The 22791-nt window shown below is 58.3% G+C and overlaps 1 protein-coding gene across 2 annotated transcripts in view; it reads right to left on the reverse strand.

Annotated features, from left to right (window-relative positions):
- The window catches only part of INPP5A (inositol polyphosphate-5-phosphatase A), a 118707-nt gene that overhangs the window by 1396 nt on the left and 94520 nt on the right, over positions 1-22791 (reverse strand). The window contains exons 9-15 of one of the 2 annotated variants that reach the window (XM_084904567.1): positions 20746-20830; positions 9980-10075; positions 9779-9853; positions 6518-6591; positions 2693-2804; positions 1033-1101; positions 131-167 (exon numbers count right to left, since the gene is read on the reverse strand). In XM_084904567.1, coding sequence (XP_084760693.1) covers positions 131-167; positions 1033-1101; positions 2693-2804; positions 6518-6591; positions 9779-9853; positions 9980-10075; positions 20746-20830 — 548 coding nt within the window. Of the gene's footprint in view, positions 1-80; positions 168-1032; positions 1102-2692; positions 2805-6517; positions 6592-9778; positions 9854-9979; positions 10076-20745; positions 20831-22791 lie in introns of both variants that reach the window. The other variant, XM_084904568.1, reaches the window with a different exon arrangement.

A 22791-nucleotide genomic window follows, 5' to 3' on the forward strand; every position in this document is an offset into this window, starting at 1 on the left:
GAACCAGTGGTTTGTTAAAGGGACAGACACACCGGGAAAAAGCTCAGAAAAGTAAACTCAAGGGAAGGAGCCATATTTACCACACGTCACTGCACGACACAACACTTGTGCACGTGTGCGTGAGCTTTACCTGCCCCGGGCGCCACGCGGAAGGCCAGGAACACGGGCTGCAGCGGGAGAAGAGGAGGGTGTCAGACCCAGGCAGCCCGCGCCGCACCCACCCTCACCATCACCCTCGCCCTCGCCGCTCTGGGCTGCCTGAACCGAGGAGCTGGTGGCCTTGGGGCCAAGGCCGGTTACCCAGTCGTGCATGGAACCCAGCTGATGTGAAAGGAGGCCAGGCTGGACGACCAGGGGCTCAGGCAAAGTGCCTTCGTGGTTTGTAAAGAGGTATTATTTCCAGATAAAAACTAAGGTTAAAACTGATGTAAAGACTGCTGGCTATGCCCCAAATAATGGGGGTGGGGCAGAGTTCCCGTCCTCGCCTGGGTCTATCCCGTCGGGCGCCAGTGTGGGGCTGCGTCTCCGGGTGCTGCCCAGTGGTCTCCAAAGAGGGAGAGTGTGGAGGCCTCGGTCTCCCTGGGGAAGGGCCACACCTGGCGCCAGCACAGCCCGCAGTGAGGATGCTGGGCTCAGGGGAGGGAGGCTCGTGTACAAAGTCAGTCCCTGGAGAGCTGACTGACGCTCGCCCGCCTGCGGAGACTGGCTCGGCATAACAACAATAAAACACCTCAAATGCACACTCGAGAAATGGCCTAAGAAATAACCCTCGGAGACACAGTAGAGATGTGTATATTTTACAGAGGTAAATTGTGTATTTTACTCTATTGTGACTGGTCCTTTCTGCCCTCTTTTCTACCCACCTACCTATCTAGCCTCCAAGCTGCCGACCACCGGGTATTTTATTAAAGTGAAAACAGACAGCGCAGCCTGTCCTGTGCGGCCAGACCCAGGAGGCAGAGCAGCAGCCGCCAGCCCTGCAGGTCCATCCCCGCAGGCCCCCCCCCCCCGCCCCGGGGGCTGCCGCGTCACCTTGTGGTCTCCCATGCAGACGTTGGGCCCGATGTGGTCGTAGGTGACAACCTTCTCCTCGCTCTCCGACTGGGAAAAGCAAACAGAGGGTGCGGTGTGGGAGGCGGGCATGGCCAGCAGTCCAGGCCCGTGAGGGAGTGGCCGGCGGCGGAGGGCGGGGGCTTCTGGCAGCCGTGGCAGCACCTGGGCACCCCACGCCCACTGCCCACCACCTCCCGTGCCTGGCGGACTCCTGATTTTGGGTTCGAGGGTGAGGAGCTTGGTCCTGGCAATCAGGCAGCCCTGACTGGGCCCGGACTTCACCCACAACCGAAGCACCTGGGACTACAGCTAAAGCTTCACCCTCTTCGATGCGGCAGGAAGCTCACACCCGGTTTACGCTGCCGCCTGCTCACCTGCCAGGAAGTGAGCCCTCCCATCCCTCACCATCGCAACGCTGCCCCACAAGTGGGGCCATTCATCAAAGGCGGCGTGGTAATTTACAAAGGCAGCATAAAATTGCAGGTTTCCACTGCATAAGCCTGAGACAGATAAACAAATGACGGGGCGCGGCACACCTCGCTGAGCATCCATCACCGGCTCCAGGCAGCCCCGCCGCCCGCCACCTCCAGCGCTGTTGGGCGGGAGGCAGCGGGACACGGTGACGAGGAAACCGAGCGTGGCATGATGGATGAGGCCGAGGAAGCAGCTCGGCGCGTCTGTGGCCTGTACCGCCCGCCGCCCGGCATCTCCCGGGCATCCAATCTCGTCCCCCAAACCGGAGGAGACGTGAGTGTAAACAGTCTAGGACAGGGCCTTCCGCTCAACTGCCTTGAGCCCTGAACACAAGCACAGCCTCCTGCCAGCGTCGGTGTAAGCCCTCGAGCTGTCTTAGTGCAAAATGCACTTTTCCAGGTAGGTGACACCTGTCTTATTCCTGTTCTGGCCAACAGCCTGTGCTCAGTTTGCCCATTAGGCGTGAGCCCTGCCTACAGGTTGGGGGAGAGTGTGTGTGTGTGTGTGTGTGTGTGGGAAGTGGGGGGCGCTGCCAAGGCTCCTGGCCCCGCCCTCAGAATGAGCCCTCAGAGTAAGTGCCAGCCTCTGGCTCAGGCTTCCTCCCCAGAGTGCTCCAGGCTCAGGGTCCAACCCTCACCAAAAAGGCGAGCAGCGCCTCTTAGTGGGGACTGCGGGTCCAGCTGAGCAGGTGTCATGGGGCGTGTTTGGGGCAGCACACGAGCACTCTGCCCTCCTGCCTGCAGCCCGTTCCCAGTGGGTGAAGCCCAGGTTCTGGCACAGGAGCACAGACAGGACCAGCAGGTGTAGCCCAGGGGCGTGGTGGTGGGTCGCCATGTCCCTGCCCTCTCCTACCCACTGCCTATATGACATAGGCCGCGAGAAACAATGCTGGCCATTCTTGCCACTTTTCATGATTACATTGATGGAGTTGACAAAACCAATTCAGATATTGACTCTTTTGAAAACATTCCTTTTGTGTTAAAATGTGGGAACTGAAAAACCCTGAAAAGTCAAGAGGCTACAGGAAACCTGAAAAATTTCCCACTATCACATCTCACAGGGCCCAGACCCCGGCTCTGCCCACAAGCCCCCCAGGCCTGAGCACTGGCCCTGCGGAGACCCTGGGCCCGTCGCAGGACGAGGCTGGGGCCTGCCCACCACTTACCCTCAGAATCAGCTCCTTGGCCGACGGGGACATGAGGACGCGGTCGCACCAGGCCGGGCACCGGGTGTTCATGTACTGCCTGCCCTGGCTGCTATCCTCACTGTACGGGTAGCTGCAGAGACAGGACACAGCGGGTCAGAGCTGCCAGCCCCAGCCCCTCCCGGCCTCTGCTCCGCGTGCACAGGGGCTGTTCGGATTCTCTCCTGAAGGCCCTGAGGATGATGGCCAGTGTGATCCAGGGAAAGAACACCCATACAGAAGTTTCTGGAACAAATTCAAACTCAATTTCTTAAAAGAAATGAGATCATCTATTACCTTTGCTTTTGTTTTTGGACATGGTCTGAAGTACAGTAAAATGCATGGGGAATTGGCGGCAGGACCTCACGTGCCCTGGTAACGCGACGTGCCCAGGCCCCACCTGCACCCCAGTGGCTTGGCAGGTGACTCTGCTGTGGGACGCTGGCCCAGAGGGACCCTGCGGAAGCCGGGGCCCAGCCTGGCCACATGCCCTCTCCCCCACAACCTGCTCCCTCCTCAGTTCTCATCTCAGGTAGAGCCCAGGTGCCCAGGCCATGGCCTTGGGGGTCATCATTGTGGTGAAGACTGTCCCTCCCTGGCCTTGCAGGCCTCACTTCACTGACCGCCTGGCCACCGGGAGAGGCCTAGAGGCTCCCTCAGGAACAGAGCCATCACAGCCACCCAACGGGCCAGCAAGTGACACCAACATGGTGAGAACCAAGAGGGGTGCCACCGGCCCCCAGGATGGGCCTGGGGCCCCCAGCTGTGCACAGTGCTTTGTCCTCAGACACTGGCTACCTCTTCAGTGTCCTGTAGCCGCCTGTCCAGGCCCCTCCTGTCCCTCCCCCTGCGGGCAGCTCCCTCCCGTTTCCAGAACTCACTGGGACAGCCTGCCTCAGGGCTGCACTGCCTCACGGGCCTCCCCGGTGCCTGTGAAACGGCTAGCCCCGCCCGCGTGGACACTGGTGGGGACTGGGGTTTATAACGAAGGACTGAGCCTGGGCTTGTGGAGGGAGCCTGGCTGCTCAGTGAGGACGCCCTTACTGTGTGCGCCTTGCACGGCCTTCGCGCGGGACGCACATTTCTCCCGTGCAAGTCCCATGTGTTTGTGTAGTTCATTCCAAAGCACGCTGTGGTGTTTGCCACGAACTGCGCCTTATTCTCCATTAAATTTTCCTGTCTCAGGAAAAGAGGAATGTGACTGGCTCTCTGGGCTGCTCCTGTCGGGGGCACCTGGCCACCTCCTGGTCCCTCCGCACTGGGCCATGAGCCCAGTGCTTTTGTCCCTGTGCCTCAAGCACTGAACAGGGGGTTGGGGTTCGCACAATACCTGGTATTTCTGCCCAATTCACTGGCCCAGCCCCACAGGCGCTCACCAGAGATCTGTGACCCAAGCCCGTGCTGGAAACCCCTGCTTTACTAACCAGAGACCCAGCGCAGCGAATGGTAAACAGCTGCACGGTCCCCACGCCCAACACCACAGCCCAGCACAGCTCCCCCCAACTTCTTCCCAGGACAAGCGGCAGTGCGTGCCAGCCTGTCTGCACATCACAGGCGCCCTGTTCAGGGCTTCTCAGTTTAACCCGACGGCGACCTGCCATGCCTGGGGCATGCTATCCAGTCAGATGCCTGCAGTGGGGCCCACACAGGCCTTCCCCTTTCCAAAGGGACAACCTGCTCAGTCACTAAGCACCGCCCCCCTGGGGGCAAAGGTCAGGGAGAGGTCAGAGGTCCTGCAGGCTTGGAGCCCACCACCAGCTGGTCTTGGCAGGTTGGGAGGGTTTCTGCTAAGAAGTGGCTTCGAACAAATTTACCCAGAGGGAGTCTATGGCCCTGGGACGTCCTGATGGCCCTGCCTCTGCCACCCTGGGCCTGCTTCGTCCCGCAGCCATTGCTCTGGTGGCCTCTGAGCCGGATGAGGTGAGTCAGGTGCCTCCTGCCACCTCCGGATCATCCCATCGCTGCCCTGTGGTGCCGTGAGGAGTGTCCAGTCACGTGGCTCCCTGGCCTCAGCCCCGTTTGGGGCTTCAGACGAGGGGCAGGTATGTGGCCAGACGCGCTCCCAGGAGTCGAAGGAGCCAGGCTGCACAGGCCACGCGGGGACGCAGTCTAGACAGAGACAGGGCTGACGTCCACTGGCCCAGGAACCACGCTTCTCCTCAGCTGCAGTGCGACCCTCTCCCTACAGAAACTCCCCTCCTGAAAGCACCTGTGGCCGGTCGGGTCCTGCCTGAGGCTGACGCACCCCGGACCACGGTGCGGTGCAAATCCAGGTGCAGATCCAGCAGGCCCAGCGTGAACAGCCCCCCAAGGCGGCTGTCAGTAGCTCTGTGAGCGATGGTCCTATGCACACCTTGGGGCCGAGATAGCGTGCTGGGCCTGCCTCCTCTCTGTTCCCGGGTGGGGGTCTGAGAGCCCTGAGTGATGGCCAGTCCCTCACTCCCAGAGCCTGGGGCTTCCCAGCCGCTCCCAGGACCAGGCCGGGAGCCAAGAGGGCGCTGCTTGTCTGGATGGGTCTGGGAAGCCAGCGTGGCCCGAGGAGGGGAGCCTGGTGCTGCCACGTCCTTCCTCTCCCTGGCCAGGCGCTGCCCTGGCCGGCCCAGCAGCAGGGCGCCGGGGCCCGCTCCCTGGGGAGCTGACAGTGATTAATAAGGTGCTTGCTGTGCACTCAGACTTATCTGAAAGCAAACCCCATGCAGGGTGGGGACGCGGACAGCGGAGGAGAAATCGCCATAATGAATGGCAGGGTGATAAAGCTAACAATCGCCCACCTGTCCTTGGGGCCTCGCCCTCCCTCCCCCCTGCACCCCAGGATGTGGGCAGTGGCCCCTTTGCTGGGGGACCAGCCCTACCCACAGGCTCAGGTCTCCATGTGAGCAGGCTGGGCAGGCTGGGGTGTCACCAAGGCCGAGGCCAACACATAAAACCCTGCTGTGCTGGCCAGGCTGACTCTGCAGGCATCTCCTGGGCCGCCCAGTCTCAGCAGGAAGGGGCCTTTCCTGAGCCAGCCCCACCAGGGGCAGGAAAGGGGGTGCTGTCCTGCTCCTCAGGGGGCTGAGGACAGGGCCCTCGAAATCTCCTGTCCCCATATCACAGCCCTGCAGAGGCGGTGTGGTTACAGAGAAATGGTGAGGGAGGTGTCTCTAGAGGCTATTCCTACGTTCCCAGCCCGGGCTCAGATACATGGTTTCCACACACACACACACCAGGTGTTACTGAAGTTCCTAGAAAAGCAAAGCAACAAACTAGACTCAAAGGAAGACTGAAGGAGGGTGGCCACATGGAGACGACCCAGTGCGGCAAGTCAGAGGCGAGGGAAGCTGGGGCACGGGGCGCGGGCCCACCAGGGCAGAGCGTCATGGGGACATCGTGGGTCGCCTGCTTTTCCTACCACTGGTTCTCTGGCCCCTCACCCCTCCGCGCTTGGTCCTGAGCATCTGCATGGGCAGTGTCCGCCCAGCGCTCAGGGACCGGCGGGACAGATGGGCGTCCGTGCTCCCTCCTGAGCACCAGGCCTGGCAAACGGCAGCGAGCTCATTCTTCTTGCACGGGTTTTACAGTGTTACTCGTGTGGTTACAGATATGAAACCATAGATGTCACGGCTCAGAGAATGTTTGAAAAGCCTCCTAATTCTTCACTTAAAAACAAATGTATGTTGGAGGGAGACAGCTTCACGCAGACAGGTGGAACTGCTGCTCTTGGCTGGCTCCTTTCCTCAGGCCACGGGAAGGGCCAGAGGACTGGTGTGCAAGGGGCACGGGTGCCCGAGAGGACAGTTACCTGCTTGTCCAGCAGGTGCTCCTTACCTGGGAGGGAACGAGATGTCCAGTTCATACAGCCTGTCCTTAAAGACAGACAGCTCTTTGTCAAATTCTAGGAGCTGGAGAAAGAAAAGGAAGAAAAGGAAGTCACTGGTGCGCCTGTCTGGGGCATCGCAAGGTCACAGGGTGTCGTGGTTGGAGGGGCAGGGGCCTTGGAACTTTCAGGAACACGTGTTGCCCCATAGTCGACTGGCCTGTGTGCAGGCCACCCCCTCCCAATGAGAGCCACCGAGTGGTGTCCCCAAGGGCCCGTAGGTGCCCAGCAGCCCTCTGCCAGGGCCCCAGTTCATCCGGCCTCGGAACCCGCACGCCCATTGCTGAGCAGTCGCTACCCACTGCAGCCACGCGGTGCAGCGGGTGGGGCAGGCCGGGGACAGAGGCAGTGTCCTGAGGAGGGCACCCCATTCCCATTTTGCCCAAACTCAGTCGGAGGTAAGCAGGGTCCACCTCACGTAGGAGCTGATAAAAATGGCCCCGGTTTGCACACCCCAGAGAGCATGGTGCCCAGGAAGGAAGGGCACCACAGTGTCTGGCCACACTGGGCTGTGCCGAGCCGTCACCACACAGGCCCTCGGGATGCATTCATTAATCATGTCCCCTCGCAGCTGGGTGGGAGCGTGGCCTCATGCACGGGCTCCCCTCAAAGCCACCTCATCCATCACCCCCGAAGCGTGCGACTGCAGTGCCGTGTACACAGTAATGACCGCGTGCCAGGCTGCTACCTGAGCACAGTCGGCAGCCCCCGCCCCACCTGCCCCACCGTCCCCTGCTGGGAGAGAGGGCGGCAGAGCGGAAGCCCCCGGGCAGGAGCTGGCGGTGTACTTTTGCTCCAAGAGGAGTGACCCAGAGCTCCTATGCACAAAGGGGACCGTTTCCACAGCTTCAGGATTTCAGCCGCACATTCCTCGGACCCCGTCATGGAGTGCCTCACATCCTGCCTGGCGAGGCTCAGGACCCAGGGCTGGGGGCCTGGGCCCCACGGGGCCATGTGAGCCCACATCTGCTGGTGAGAAACGGTGGGGGAAACCTCACAGGCTGAACGCTGCCCAGCGGCTAGGCCCTGAGTCCTGGGGGATGGTGCCAGGGAGGAGGGCCGGGGGAGGGGGGGGGGGAAGGAGAGGACTCTGGCTGAGACTGAGGGAACATCTCGGGGACTGAAGTGCACCTTCAAGGGGAGGTGTGCACATGGGTGTGGACCAGTCCTGAACGTAAGTGTGTGTCTGTGCTTACAAATGTGTTTACATGCAAGTGTGTACTGGAGACACAGTCCTCTACAGTCCTCTACAGTCCTCTCTCCCTCTCTCTCTCTCTCTCTCTCTCTCTCTCTCCCTCTCTCTCTCTCTCTCTCACACACACACACACACACACACACACACACACACAACACGCTCCAATAAGCACAGGCGGGCAGTTTGTCAAGGAAGCTGGAAAACTCCGGGAGAAGCAGCTGGCGAGACCTGAGCACGAGGCAGTTCCCTGTCCCTGTTCTCAGCTCCACTGAACAAGGCCTGGCAGCCCTGCGGCCTCCTAGCCACCCCCTGACCCCCATCTGTCTGGGGACAGCCTTCAGGGATGAAGCCCCCTGAATCTCACCCATATTCCACTTGTTAAGGGTTTAAGTAAAAAGAACAGCAAATAAATATCTGGTTTGGAATGAATCGGAATCTTCCAGCTGCTAAAACAGGAGCAGCGCCAACCTGGGGAGGACCCAGCCCTCCAGAGTCCTCGTCCCCAGGTGCCCTGCCAGTCCTCCCTGCAGCACAGCCACACCCACTCCACCCTGAGTGCCTAGGGGCTTGCCAACAGCGAATGTTATGGAATGCTCCTTCATTCTGATTCCACGTGGGAGCATTGAGCGTCTGCTGTGCCAGGGGCTGTGCGGACCACCCAGGCGCTCTCCACCGTCCAGGCTTTCCAGGGGAGGAAGGCAGAGGCTAATTCCATACCCACACCGACAGATGCCCACCTGTGCGGTGACTGCTGCAGCGTTCCTATGCCCTGATGCTGGCCACCAGACCCCAAGCCTGGCCACCCTGGGCAGGGTGGCTGTGGGGCCAGGTCGGCCCGCTGTTTGGCTCTGACAGATTGGCAGGACCCTCCCCTGTGGGACCAGCATGAGGACGATGCCCCGAGGGCCAGGGCATGGGGACTCTGCACCCTGAGCCACGCAGAACGATGGTCCGGGAGCCCAGAGCAGGCACCACGCGCCGGCTGTGAGCTGCTTCTGATTAGAAATTATGCGGCATGTCCGTGGATCATTTGTATCTCTTTGAGATTTTTCACAAACATGATAACCAATTCCGCATGTGTCGCAAACATTCTTCTTGATTACAAAGTGAAAAACAGCGCAGGGCGGTGTGGACAATGATAAAGCAGCCGGCTGATCATATGTATCTGTCAGGAGCTATGCCGGCCGCACAAATTCCACTGTTGCTGCCGAGACGCAGCGCTGATAAAGAAATGCGCCGAAAATCAATGAGCCCCGAGCTGGAGCAGCTGCTAAACACACAGCAAACACCTCCACCAGCAGGCCGAGCGCCGCGGAAATCCCCAGGCTGGCCGGGACAGCCCAGGAAAATTTAATCTCTCCAAATCCTCGCCAGGGCACTCCATCCTGCAGCCTGACAGCCACACTTATAATTAATTATACAATTTCGATGGGAATATCGACTAAACAAAGCTATAAATCATAGGAAAAGTCAATAGGCATGGACACATTCAATCATGTCCCGGCCAATGATTACTACTCTTAAAATACAATAATTATTTTCAGGAGCCAGCTTGAATTAAATTTCTGTCAGGCGGGTACAAGACCAGTGGTTGATGAAGGATGCGATGGATTTTGGGGCCGCGTCCGGCACGGGCACATCCATCCTGCGATGGTAGTTTGTCCCAGTGGCCGGGCGGCTGCCTCACCGCGGAGGGGACAGGCCCTCCAATGGCTCGTCACCCCATTTATCTTGTCCTCCAGGTGCACCGAGTGACCTCGTTTCCTGCGTGTGACTGACGTGAGGTGACCCTGGACATGCCCAGTGGCCCGGGCAGTGTGCACGCACACCTGTGGGAGCCTCCGAGGGCCGAAGCCGCTGTTTCGCAGGTGCAGCTGCGGGGTCTGCACTAGCTGGCCACCCAGGTTTCAGAGAAACTGCGGGACGCAGCCCTCCGGGGCCAGGCCCCCACAGTCCGTCTCCTGCTACCCGAGGCTCCTGAGTGATGCAAGGTCATGTGTGAGACAACAGAACTCACCGCAGTGCCGTTGTCGTCTCGGAAAACCTCCTGGTTGAAGTAGTCGAACAGTTTCTTTTCCAGCTGCAGCATCACCTGCCAAGGACGGGGCGGTCAGCACAGGTGGGGCAGAGCGGGGCTCAGGCCCAGTCCCAAGCTCCCAGCTCGGGGATGGCCGTGGTGGGTGCCGTGGGCCACCCGCCCAGAGGGACAGGGTCTCACCTTCCGGTCGTTGTCTGACTCCCGGAAAATCAGCTTCACGACTTCGTTGGTGTCAGCAGCCCGGACCGTCTGCATCGTGGCCTTTGTGCAGAGAGTCTGGGAGAGAAAGACACAGAAACTTAGTCCCCTGCCTGGCTGCCCGCAGGCCCATCACCTCAGAGCAGGCCGCTCTTTTCCTGACCTCTGTCCCCCGCCCCATCCTTTCTTCAGCCCCTTTCACAGCTCCCTGTGGAGGGACCCCAGAGCAGGGCCCCAGCGGTGCCTGAAGGCAGGCCTGTCCCCTTACCCTGACCTGCACTCCACGGAGCGTCCCGCTGAGCGGCTGGGCCCTGGCCAGGAAGGCCTGGACTGAGAACAGCCTGAGCGAGCAGGGAGGGCAGGCAGAGTCACAACCAGCCACGGCCCGGGGCCACTGGACAGGACCCGGAGGGCGTCACGGCCAGAGGGAGGAGGACACCAGTCCTGACGGAGGGGAGGGCGGCGGCTGGGCAGCAGCGGGGACAGGGAAGAGCGGCGCTGTCACCCTCCAGGCTAGCATCTGATTGGCTAAGAATTAAACCAAACCTGGGCTTGTTTAGAAAAGTCTTCTGTCTTTGCCTGTGTATGTGTGCGCATATGTGTGCTCATACGCAGATCACGTGAGCCCCTCACTCCCTGTGGCTCTGAGGGGCATGAGAATGCAGACGGAATAGGAAGGCCACTCAGGACATACATGTAATAGAGGAAGTGCTGGACACGCTCAAAGTGACCAAGTGCTGCGGACAAAGCAGGGCTCTGAAGGGCCGACACCCATGTTCACACGTGTTGGCAGGATGGGATGTTGACAGGATGGAACAAGTCACGTGGGGAATGTCTGAGACAAGCAGGCTGGTGTCAGGGCTGGTGGGTCTGATGCAGAGGCTCTCACTGGGTTGTGGCTTAGATATAAATACCCCAGGAAAGCTGCTTTTCAAAAAAGGGCTAGATGGTGTTGTTTTTAAAAAGACCACTACAAGGAAATAACCACTTCTCACTTTTTAAAACCCTTTCCTCTGCGCGGCCCTGGTGAGGTCCTGGTGCTGAGCAAGCCTGTGCCCTGGAGAGCGGGAGCCCAGGTCCTGGGTGAGCCTGCAGGTGTGAGCTCTGCCAGCCCAGTGCTGGCCGCAGACCCTCCCGGTCAGGGGGCAGGAGGGGAGGCAGCGCCAGCCCCAGCCCAGGGCACACTCCGGGACAGGCCATTGACATTCAGAGCACAGATCAGCTAAGCGGGTCAAGCCCCCAAAGTGGCTTTTGGACTCATGTGTCACAAATCAGTCTGGGGCCTTCAAAGGGCGAGGATTAGAACAAGCCGCACAATTCCGAGCAGAGCGGCCCCCCTGCCCACCCAGTGCAGCAGCCGAGGAGGTCGCTCCATCCAGATGCTAATGTGCCTAAGTGGCTTAAGTGCTTCCATGAAGGGGGGGGTGGGCTGGCTGGGGCAGTGGACCGACAGCCATTGTAGCCACCGCGGGACGATTCAAGAAATTCATGGTTTTCTTCCCAAAGGCATCTGCAGGAAACTTTTTACAGAATTGCTTTATCTGGCCACTTCGGGTGGCTCCCAAAGGATAAACATCTGATTGTGCCTGGTGAAGGCCCCCCCTTCTCCCGCCCCCCCAGCCCCCAGCTCCTCATTCACCGGTTTGAAGAAGTGATCAGCCACCAGGCAGGCACTTCCCGCCTGCAATCTGCAATCCGCGTGCCCACTCATGCGGAGACGCGCAGGCCGGCCTTTCCGGCTCACCTTTTACAAAAGGGGTTTTACTCTCTTGAAAGGAGAAAAAGTGCCCAAAATGTTGGCTTTAAAGGGCTATCTAGGGTTTATTTCATTATTAGCAGCCACACGCGGGCACAGGCGAGGGCTGCCTGGCACCTGTCTGGCTGGCACTCGGAGCGCCTGCTGCTTCTCTAGGCATTTCAGGGGTCTCGCCATGGCCACCTCTCCTCAGGGCCTTCTGCATGGAGCCTGGTGTGGGGCGTGTGGTGCGCTTCGGAGCTTAGGACAAGGTGCCTCCTTTAGAAAGTTCTCGGGTTCAGTGCCCTAAAGTTTGCTCTGTTTGTAAACATCAACCAAAAAACTTATAAAGAGACTTAAAACTCTCCGCCAGGAACAGGCACAGGCACCGGGTCATGGGGCTCTTAGGGAACTAGTCCATGGCCCAGAGGATTAAACTCTTCTCCTTTCCTAATTGAGACCTGAAGAGAATAACACCGTGCCACCTGCTTTTGCCTGGACACGCCCACAACCACCACCCGTCCTGGGCCAGCCCACCAAGTACAAGAGCCGGGGGGCCAGGTGCCCCCGCCCCGGGCAGTGGGAGCCCCTGGAGGGAGCGGGCCCCAGCGCTCTGGGGCGCCTGCGGTCTGGCCCCGGGGGCCGGGTCGGGCTGTGGGTGGGCCCGAAGGTGCATTGTACCACCTTTCACGCCATCCCTCTCCACGTGACCCTGCTGCAGAGCTGTCACCACTGACAATGCATACAGAAGAACACGCCGGCCCCTGAGAGCATGAAATCGGACACAAAGGCGAGGGACAGAGGGAAGCGGCAGCCCGGCCGCCTGGTGTAATTTCAGCCACAAACATGTTCACAGGCCCTACCTCCGGGAAAGCGGAAAGGAAAAGCGTGTAGAATAAATGGGCCTCCAAACAAGGTCTTCAACAGCTTTAAGAAAGGGGCCAAGGATGCAATCAGCCTGAGGATGAACACGGATGTCACCATGGACCCAGACACCGGATGGAGGTGCTGGCACTTTGACAACAGGGTTCAAGTGCAGAACCATGGGTGCGGCCAGGCCTGTACTTCTCAGAACTGTTGTAATTTGTGCCAGCATCTCTGAGACTTTCCTAAAAAAAGATGACAACTAAAGGACAGCAAAACCGCACTTAGGAAGCCACGGTGTGGCAGACGTGACTGGCCCACGTGTGGCTGATCAGGGGCAGATCTCTGACGGAAGAATTCAGACGGGGCCCTGGTTTCCAGGCAGCCACCTGCCTCCCTCTACTTGGCACAGAGTCTGGAGCTGGTCAGCGAGGGTGTGTGCCCTTCTGTGGAGGCGGGCTCTGCCGTCTACAGGCGGGGGCCTGGATGACCTTGGGAGCATGCAGGCGTGAGCGTGACCTTCTGGGGTGGGGCCCCTGAGCTCTGTCCACTCACAAGGAGCTGAAATGGGTAACAGAGAATGCTCCTTCAAAGGTCTCTGCCCAAATGCCGCCAGCCCATTGGCCCTAATTAACAGCCTTGCTCACGGACGTAGCTCCCAGCACCCACCCGAGAGGCTGCCGCCTTCTGGGAGCAGGGACTTGTCCACCAAGCCCCAGAGACCCTGACGCTAGGCCATGTCACTCCCACCAGCTCGCCCTTTCCCCTGGCGTCTACCCTTGGGGGACAGAGGTGCCAGTGGACACTGTAACAGTTGGCTGTTGGGTTAAAGAAACCGGCCTCACGCTCCAGGTTCCCACTGAGAGGACACGCGCGCTTTCTCTGTGCTGTGTCCCGTGGAGCCACCAAGGCCAGCAGCTTGCAGGTCCCCAGGCGGGGCAGTGCGCCCTGGATGGCCCATCTGCCCTTTCCCTATCCCTGAGTCTTGGGGTTTCCTCCCTTCCCTGCCAGTGGCCACTGGGAGGTGAATTCTGCAAACTGTGAGGAGACGGATCACTGAAGGGCCAGCCAAGCAAAGGCATGTCAGTAAAACCCACAAGGTCCCGCTGTTGTGCTAACCTGCTGTTTTTGGTTAAATTCTAGCCATAAAAATGCTTACAGGAAGGGCTGCATATAAACATTCCAGCTAACATCTCCAAGAAGGATTTCCAAAAGGTGGTTTACAAAACAAGACCGGAGTCTATCCATAAGTTTCCCTTAAGACGTCTTAATGGAAAATCACTAACTTTTAAATTTAAAGTTTTCAAGAGACTCTAGAAAACAGGAACTACTCCAGCAGAGCACAGACTTTCATGCTGTGACTAATCCTCGCAGGAGCGCTGACATCAGCAGGTGGGGGTCTTGCTGTATCGTGTACGTAGTTGGTCAGATCAACAGAGCGCTCTGCTGCCCAGCGGGGAGTGTGCCAGTCCCAGCCGGGCGGCCGGCCTCCTCCCGGGGCCAAGGGATTACGGTTGCATCTTGGACACTCCGGAGCCCGCCAGCACCAGCATGGGAGGTGGTAGGTGTCCATGCTGGGCATTGGGAAGTGGGCTCAGAATTAAAACATCAAGTCAGACAGATAGACAGACAGTCATCCTCGTCACCCGGATTTCTGTCTGAGTTCTAGGAACACCGGACAAGCATTATTGGCTTGGCGACGAACAATGCCTTGGTAACTAATGTCCCCAGACATTATTTCAAGTCCTAAACATATTCCAACAGTAGACAGGAGGACAATCATTAAATCGCTTAACGGATGGCTCTGAAACGGAAATCAGTTACAACTCGCTGTGGTCATCGGTGACGTATGGATCTGAGAAAAAGTGCTCAGACAAGAGGAATTCTTTGACCGCCCCTGATGGCTCGACACATGCTGTGCCCTGAAAAGTAAGTGCCCATCAGACAGGCCCCGCTGCTGCCCACACTGGCCGCTGACTGAGGTGAGTCTGCTGCGCCTGGAGGCGCCGAGCAGGCCGCTGGGAGCCTTGAAGAAGAAAGTGGCCAGCACTCAAAGCAGCAAGGTCACCCAGATGCCACTTGGCCTGCGATGGGAATGGCACAGCTCAGTGACATGTACGTGCACATGACTGAATGAACTCTGGCCAAGGTAGCACCCTCTTTCCTATCATGCTCAGGCACACACGTGTGTACATGCACATGGACACATGCACACACATGCACACACATGCACAGCTCCTGAGGAGCAAGGGGAGACATGGCTGCAGGCAGGGCGGGGCCTCGGTGAAGCAGGCACCACAGTAATTTCCTCGGATTCGGGATCAGGGTGATCTGCCCGATGCAGACAGGACTGTCCTGGGAGGGACCTGAGGAGCCGAGATCGAGTGGGGAGGCTGACCCTGTCAGGTGTGCCCTCTGCTCTGTGGACAGGCACTGCTGCTTCCCGCGGCACCTGCCCAGGACACCATTCCTGTTACTGACTTCCCAGAAGGCCCTTCCACAGAGCACTGCCTTCTCCAAGGACTGCCCTGGAACCGGGGAGCAGGGAGACCTCTAAGTGGTCACTGAGAAAAGTGCTGAGGGCCCGACAGTGCTGACACCACCGGGACCGAGGGGCGGGGCTGGGGCCGCGGAGCCGAGCTGCCGGCAGTTAATGAAAAGGCGCTGTCATGAGGGTTATGTCAGCAGCGGAGGCACCTTCTTCCTCTTTGTTCTATATTGTCCACTGTTCGTCCAGAACAACAACTCGCCATAAAGACCCTTTCATCTCCTCCTCAGACGGCTCCCGCTGGCTCCCTCCAGCCTGGTGGCCCGAGGCAGCACCCACCCAGCATTCCCTGCAAACCCAACTCAGTTTTGAGCAGGAAGCAGTCCAGCAGGTGTTGGGGCACGTGCCACTGGCCCAGGACTGGCTCCAGGACAGGCACTGCCGTGCAAGGCCCACAGGGGACCTGCACACGCTGGTTTGGTCTCTTGAGGACATCCCCAGCCTTCCACTGATATGCCTGGGCTCAGCCAGTGGGAGGGCGTGTGCAAGGAGGCATAGACCCGCACAGGCAGCCACGGATCCTGGCCTTGGAGTGCCTGCCCCCAGGCCTGGCATGGAGGATCTGCTCTGAGTCCTAAAGTCCCCATGGGGCTGTACTAGCCCTGAGGGCGGGCAGAAAGCAGGACCTAGCAAAATACCCAGAAAAGCACATTAAAGATCGGTGAGCTCAGAACTGATTATGATTCAGAAAATCTTATTCCTATAGCAGAGGGGAGGAGGGGAGAAGCCACAAATGTACTGTCCTTTTTCTTCCTTTTCCATAATTAGAATAATTATTCTGACCTCAATCTCTAGTTGAAAACACTGGCCAATGTTTATAAAGCAAACTTTCTGGAAGAAAACCCTCTAATAAAAGCCCTGGAGATGCATCATAATTAAGTTGAAACTATATTTCATTTTTGATTAATTGTCACAGGCCCTATATCAAACAGACTAAATAAAGGTCTCTTTAGAACAGTAATGAAAAAAATAAATCAAATGATGTAAATTCATACATAATTCTATTCTTTAGACCAAGACTCTTTAAAAACCAAGCAAGTACAGCGCGGCTGACACACCTGACTCCCGGTCCCTTCAGCAGCCCTGCCCTCGTCCATCAGAGCAATTGAGTGTCACAAGGCCACGGTCAGAAGAGTGTCCAGAGCCAGAGGGAGGCTGCTCAGGGCACAAGCTGGGCCCTGGGAGGTCCGAACAGATCGGTCCACACTGCTCCCACTTTAGAAAAAAACTCCATGACCGCTAACGTTTGCCGAGGACAGTGAAACAGGCTGGCTGTCGTGTTGAAACTACGCATTCCAGAGACCAGGAGACAGGCCTGCAAAGGCCTTGCTCTAAGGAAGGCTTTCTCCAGGCTGATAGGGAAATTGGGTGACACATCCCTGTTACTTGTCTAGTGGATGGCAAACTGCCTGGACCTCCTGGGCTCATGACACCCACCACTCACGGGTGCAGCCCTGGCTGGAGAACCGCCACCCGTGGGGGCTTCTGCAGGGCTGAGCCAGGCTGCCAGGCACACCCTAACTGAGGAGTGGCAGTCACACCTTGCACACACGGACCAGGCCAGCAACACAGCTGTTGCCCTGGCCGCAGGGCCCCCAAAAGGAGCTGGCCTGGCCCGTGCCCGCTGGGTCCCCAGGCTGAGGGGTCCTAGGTGCAGAGATGTGGTTGGTTTTGTTCAACAAGGTGACCGGAACCTAGATGAAAGCCAGCATTTCACCTGGTGCTCGACGTGTGCTCAGCCGATGTCAGCTAGCATGGGGGGCGGCCCAGTGGGGGTTCTCAGAGGGCTGACCAGAGGCAATGCCCCTTTCCGCTATGTGAGAGGCCTGGGGACCTCTACAGCGACTCCCTCATCCTCTCCGAAGGTCATAGGGTCAACTAGGACCCCCCTGCCCAGCACTGCCCAGCACTGTCCAGCACCCCTCCTGCGAGCGTGGCTTCCTGGGCAATCGCTGCTTTTAAGTCAGCTCCTCACAGGACATTTAACAGGCCCACCTGGTACCTGAACACACGTGTACCTGTCAGTTACGGGCTTCTGAAAACGGCTGCCAGCCTCCAAAACGCATCCATCACCATCACTGTCGGCAGTGATGGGCGGCAGGTGGGCACTCGGCTGGGCCGCGAGGAGATGGGAGCGCCTGGCACTGCTGTCACTGTTTGTCACTACGGCCAGCTGAGAGCCCCAGCTGCCAGTTGCCACTGCGCAAGGCAAGAAACATACCCTCTGAGTGATCCGCCAGCAGGGCTGAGTGGAGGCTGCATTATTAATTAGTTCCATGACGAGCGGCCCCTTAGGGGGCACATGATAATCGTGTTTAATTTGTTTATGTTTTAATTATGGCTTAGGCGGTGCCACACGTGATCACAACATCCTCTCCTCAGTTCTGCTCCGCAAGCCTGCTTGTATTAATTTGCATCTGAAATGGGAAGTGGCTGATGCCTGGGGGACAGTCTTCCCAGTGCACACAGCGCCTCTCTCCCAGGCGGGTTCCGGCCAGGGCTGCGGTGACCCCCGTAACCTACCCTCTCACAAATGACGGCTTCCTCCGAGGGCCGCAGCTCCCAGCGTCCGCCCTGCTCCAGCCACAGGGGGACAGTCACTGCCTTTGACTCCCTGCTGCCCAGATCTAGCTCGTTGCCTCTCTTGCTCTAAATATGGATTGAATGAACCTCCGTGGACTGTGCCAGCTGGGCACAGCCAGTGTCCAGGACCAGGGAGGCTCAGCTTGCCACTCCAGGTGGGGTCAGCAAGGAGACCAAGTCAAGCTGTGGCTTCTAGTTGAGCCAAAATTATAACCTCAACCTTCTTCTTCAGGAGGGAGGTTGTCTGTCAACTCCAGACAAAGCAACGATGCCGCATCCCATCCTGACAGCAGCCTGCGTACCACACACAACCCAGCACTGGGCAGGACAGGTGTGGACACCTCTCACTTGGCCCTGGGTGATAGGAACATAACTTGAGGGTGACCCCCTGGAGCTGAGAGCACAGACTTCCCCAAAAACATGAAGTGGGGTGGGGCTGCGTGGCCTTCTCCTGCCTCTGGGACCTGGTCTGCAGGCACTAAATGTGGGTGCCCAGACAGTGTCCCAAGAGGGGTCACTGCTATGGCAGCCTGCCTGCCCATCCAGCAGGAGGAGAAGAGATGGTACCAGGCAGAGGCCCAGGCTGGTGGCAGTGCTGAGGACAGAGAATGCTCTGGGCCCCTGATGGGGGGCAGGGTGAGGCAGAGGGCTTGCTGCCCACACCTCAGTGTCTGCCTGGGGCTGCGCCTCCCCCACCCACACAACTGTCTGAGACCCCACAGGATGGACAGCATGGGGTCTGGAGCTCAAGGTTGTCTGAGACCCCACAGGACCACCCAGCGTGGGACGTGGTGCTCCAGGTGATGCCCTGGCTCCCATCTGCTCTGAGTCTAGGCCCCCTGATCTGCATCTCTAACGAGCCCCCCTCCACGACCTCCCACACATCCTCATCAGACACTTCGCTTGGAAGGAATGAAAAGGAAAGGGAAGTGTGCCAGAGGCCAAGTGGAGAGCGCAGCCCGAGGCCCCGAGCCCGCGATCCCTGCACACGGATGCACATGCCTGAGAAAGGGCACTGGGCACACATGTTGGGGGAGTGAGAGATGAGTGTATTTTATTAGTGGGCTGCAGGCCCCCCAGGAACGCACCTGTCCCTAACTGAGCACACGGGCCTCCTACAGTCACGTCCGTGCACCCACTAAGAAAAAGGAAAACTGATTATATAGACAAGCCTCCCCAAACCCACCAATGACCCAGGCCCTCCCGCCCCGTCAGCACCGCCTGCAGCACCTCACGCCCTGCACAGCTGGCGTGCAGCTCAGCACCTCCACGGGAACCAGAACCGGGCTGTGCACACGCCTGTGACTATCTGACCTCAGCCCGGAGCACTGCCCTTCTATGTGATATTTGTTTTATCGGGAAGAAAAGGCCACGTGTGAATCTCTGACCTTTTCCCAACGTGCAAGCTGCTGGGTGGCTCCTGATTGATCAGCCGAGGTCTTTCAAGGCCCCGCCGTGCCTGGCTGAGAGGAGACCCACCAGGAGAGCGGTGGGCAGTTCCAAGCAGAGCAGACCCGCTGGTCCCCAGCACCGGGAGCGATGAGAGTGCCCAGGGACTCAAGATACAACAGCGCAGCTCTGCAGCCCCCGGGCCCTAAGGTCACTGGGGAAGGTGCCTTCCTCCAGAGCCCTGGCCTCTGTGGCCGCTCCGGCCGATGGTGTCAGTCACGGGGTAGATTTTAACGTGATAGGAGCAGCTCCTGAGTCCCCTAAGGCTGCAGGGCCTGAGGGACGTTGATTGGGTCCCTGATACCTAACTCATTAGCTCTTCAATTTCAAAATGAGGAAAGAAGACTCAGTGGACCAAAGGAAGGATTCTGTAGTCCCAGGGGCACTCACCTGCCCACCACTCTCCCTGAGAGCACTCCCTGACGTCGGAGCCCCCGCCCCACGCTCAGGGGCCCCTCGATGCCAGGGAGCCGTGCTCTGGTGGTCGGTGAGCATTACACATGTGTGTGTGGGGCTGGCGTGGTGAGGTAGCGCCAGCTTAATTAAATTATAAAAGAGGATTCCAATACAACATTATTCATTTCTGTCAACCACGGGGAGCTGTGGGATGATCAAAGCCTGCTCCGTCTGTCTTTAAGAAATAATTTCCTACCAAAGACTGAAGATTAATGTGTGACGATATTTGTAATGAGACTGCTAATGGGAAGATAATAACTTGGAGGGACTGCCACTTTTCCATATTGTTGTTCCCACTGTGCTCACCACACATGCGCTCTGGAGTCTGTGCCTGGCGTGGGACCGAGCTCCAGGAGGCTTAAGCGCCTGGCACACTGCTGCCGCCTCCGACACCGGCTCCTGCCAGGCAGGTGCAGGCTCAAGGTGGAGGGGTCTCCCCTGCAGCAGCTGGGAGAGCTGGCATCAGAGCTGCAGCCCAACAGCCCACCCACTGTCCCAGTGCCCCTGCAGTGACCTCGTCAGGGAGAGCCGAGCCCTGTGCCTGGCCACCGGCCTTGCTTCCTGGGACACGACAGCTGCACCAAGCCCCGCTTTCCAACCTCGATGCCCAGTGGCAGGTGGAGGGTTTCCATCTATACTTCTTCCTCAGCAGGGACATGGATTCGGGGGCCCGAGGGGACCCTGGCCCTGTGGGTGTGCCCAGGAAACACACACGGCCTCTGAGTTCCCAAAGATGAAGTGACGTCGACGTTTATTAAAGGAGACAGAATGTGCCACAAGGAGAGAGAAGCCCAGACAGGGCAGAGCGCTGGCCCCTGGCTGCTTCCTTGTTTCTTTTCAGTAGTTGACAACTTCAGTTGTCAAGATAGAACAGGTCCCGCCACTTAGCAGCGGCTGATGGCGGCTGCGCAAGTCTGAGGGACCCCCATCCACCTGACCCCAAGAACAGCCCCCTTTTCTGATAGCAAGACATTTCTTTATTAGTTTTTGCCGTAAACATAACCAGTGGGAACGACGACACTGAACTCGCCCATAAAGGACAGCACGACTCTGCTGCCTTCCTACCACCTCTGAACACGCGTGGGCTCCAGATGAGCGGAGCCGGGGGCCTACCTCCACCACGGACTTGGAATCCAGTCGGAAGTTGAAGTCACCAAAGACAAAGTAGGATACTTTCTCGAATCGCTGGTCAATGATCCTGGGAGGAGAGGAGACAGGTTAGGGTGCGTTCACGCCCACTGGCCGCTGCAGCCACACTCTTACCACACATTTTATACCACCTCCTGTGGAAGGCAGATGCGAACCCCAACACTTAGCCAAGTGGCCACGGCCACACATGTCCACCTACAGTGCCAGGCCCTCTCCAGCATCGTGTGTGCCGCCAACCGGTCCTCATCGACTGGGCCAGCGGCGTGAACACACTTGGTGGGAAGCACAGCCTGCACCAGGGACGACAGGCTCCCACTGGGGCTCCCAGGATTCGGGAAGCAGCCGGAAGCTGGTGTGGTGGTGTGTACAGGGACCTATAATGGCAGGACCAGCTCAAACTCGTCCTGTCCTGCTTCCAAGACCTGGAATCAGTTTACCCCACTCACTGTGGGCAATGCTGTGGACAGCACTCAGGACTAACACTGTGGACCCTTAACTGTGTCCTCCTCCCCTGCCCCCTGTCTCCGTCCCTCCCCCACCCCCAACACACACACACACACACACACACACACACACACACACATCTGGACCATTGCAGACGGAAGGTCCGCTGTCCAGGAATATCTGGTGCTGAAACCCCTTCAATCCGCCCTGAGCACTGGATGGGGGGACTGATTTGAGCCCCTCCTATCTTCTTGCCAAATCAACTTGCACATAAAAGCTCTTTTTTTTCTCAATAGCCAGTGCTGTGCGCAATGAGCCCTGCTGGGTAACAGCGTGTGGGAGGGCTGGTGGCCAGAGGGAGCCTCATGGGTGAGATGGCCCACAGGGCCTAGGCCGCCTTCACCTGCCTTTGGATGGTCCCCCTCAAGCAGGGAGGGCTGCTTGGACTTGCCCTGAAAGTGTTCACATATCACCCCAAGTAGATGTTTCAGTTATAAGATAACGGCAACTTATCTTTTCAAGCAGGTACTGCCTGGCTGGAAAAATGTTGCTACCGAATGTTAAGTGGATCCCAGTGTGTTCCATAAAGACTTTCCATTGAAAAGCATGCCCATGGCAAGTGTGGCCTCTACCTCTGCCCTCAGACAAGGAGGCCTGGGAACGGCTCAAACCTGCTGGCCACCGTCCACCACGACTGTGGCTCTGAGGGCGGGCAAAGCGCTAACTACTCCCGTTTCCAAAGCAGAACGGGAACCTCTTACAAATCAATCAGCCGAACAGACGTGTCATCTGTGCAAAAGGAAAGGCAAACTTGGTGACCAAGCTTCCCAGCGCCACTGCCCGGCTGTGGCTTCATGGACACACTTGCTGTGCAGAGCTGTGGGTGGGCTGCTCTGAGACGGACTTAAACCCTAATTGGGCCAGGCAGGCAAAAGGGTCTTCACCAGTCACTCAGAAACACCTACTTGGATACCAAGGACCCCGATGCGTCCCGGCCCACCCTGTAATGCCTGTTGGTGCAGTTGTGTGAAGCCCGGGCACCGTGCCCTCCTGGGGCAGGCGCACGGATCACCTGCTCAGTCTTTGCTAACTTGATTATCATCTTGAGAAACTAGAGAAGAGTGATGGGCAGTACGGGGCTGGGTGGGTGCCTCCTACTGTGATGAGGATGCTTGGACTCGGTCCTGAGGACCCGCTCCCAGGTGCTGTCGGGCGGCCCTGTGGCTGCTTGCTCACCCGTGTGTCTGAGCGGGTGAACTTGCTGTATTCTATGGAACCTGTCTGAGGAGTGGAAACGCCGTCTTTGTTTTCATTTGTGTGATTACAGGAGGCCAACCGTCCTCTCATGCACCTGTTAGACTCTGCATTCTCTGCTTCAACTTGTTCAGATGGCTTTTCTTTTCAGTTTCTTGCCTTTTTCACTTGGAATTCTAAGAGTTTTCCTGTAAATTGTGATGTTAGCTCCCATCTGTTGCTGGCCTTTAGCTCTGTTTCTGCAGACATTTTTGTTTTCACGCAGTGGAATAGACTGATTCTCCAGAGGGCCTTCCCGACCCCGTCCACAAA

Source organism: Pipistrellus hanaki (assembly GCF_964339955.1).
Source record: "Pipistrellus hanaki genome assembly, chromosome: 14".
NCBI classification, from domain to species: Eukaryota; Metazoa; Chordata; class Mammalia; order Chiroptera; family Vespertilionidae; genus Pipistrellus; species Pipistrellus hanaki.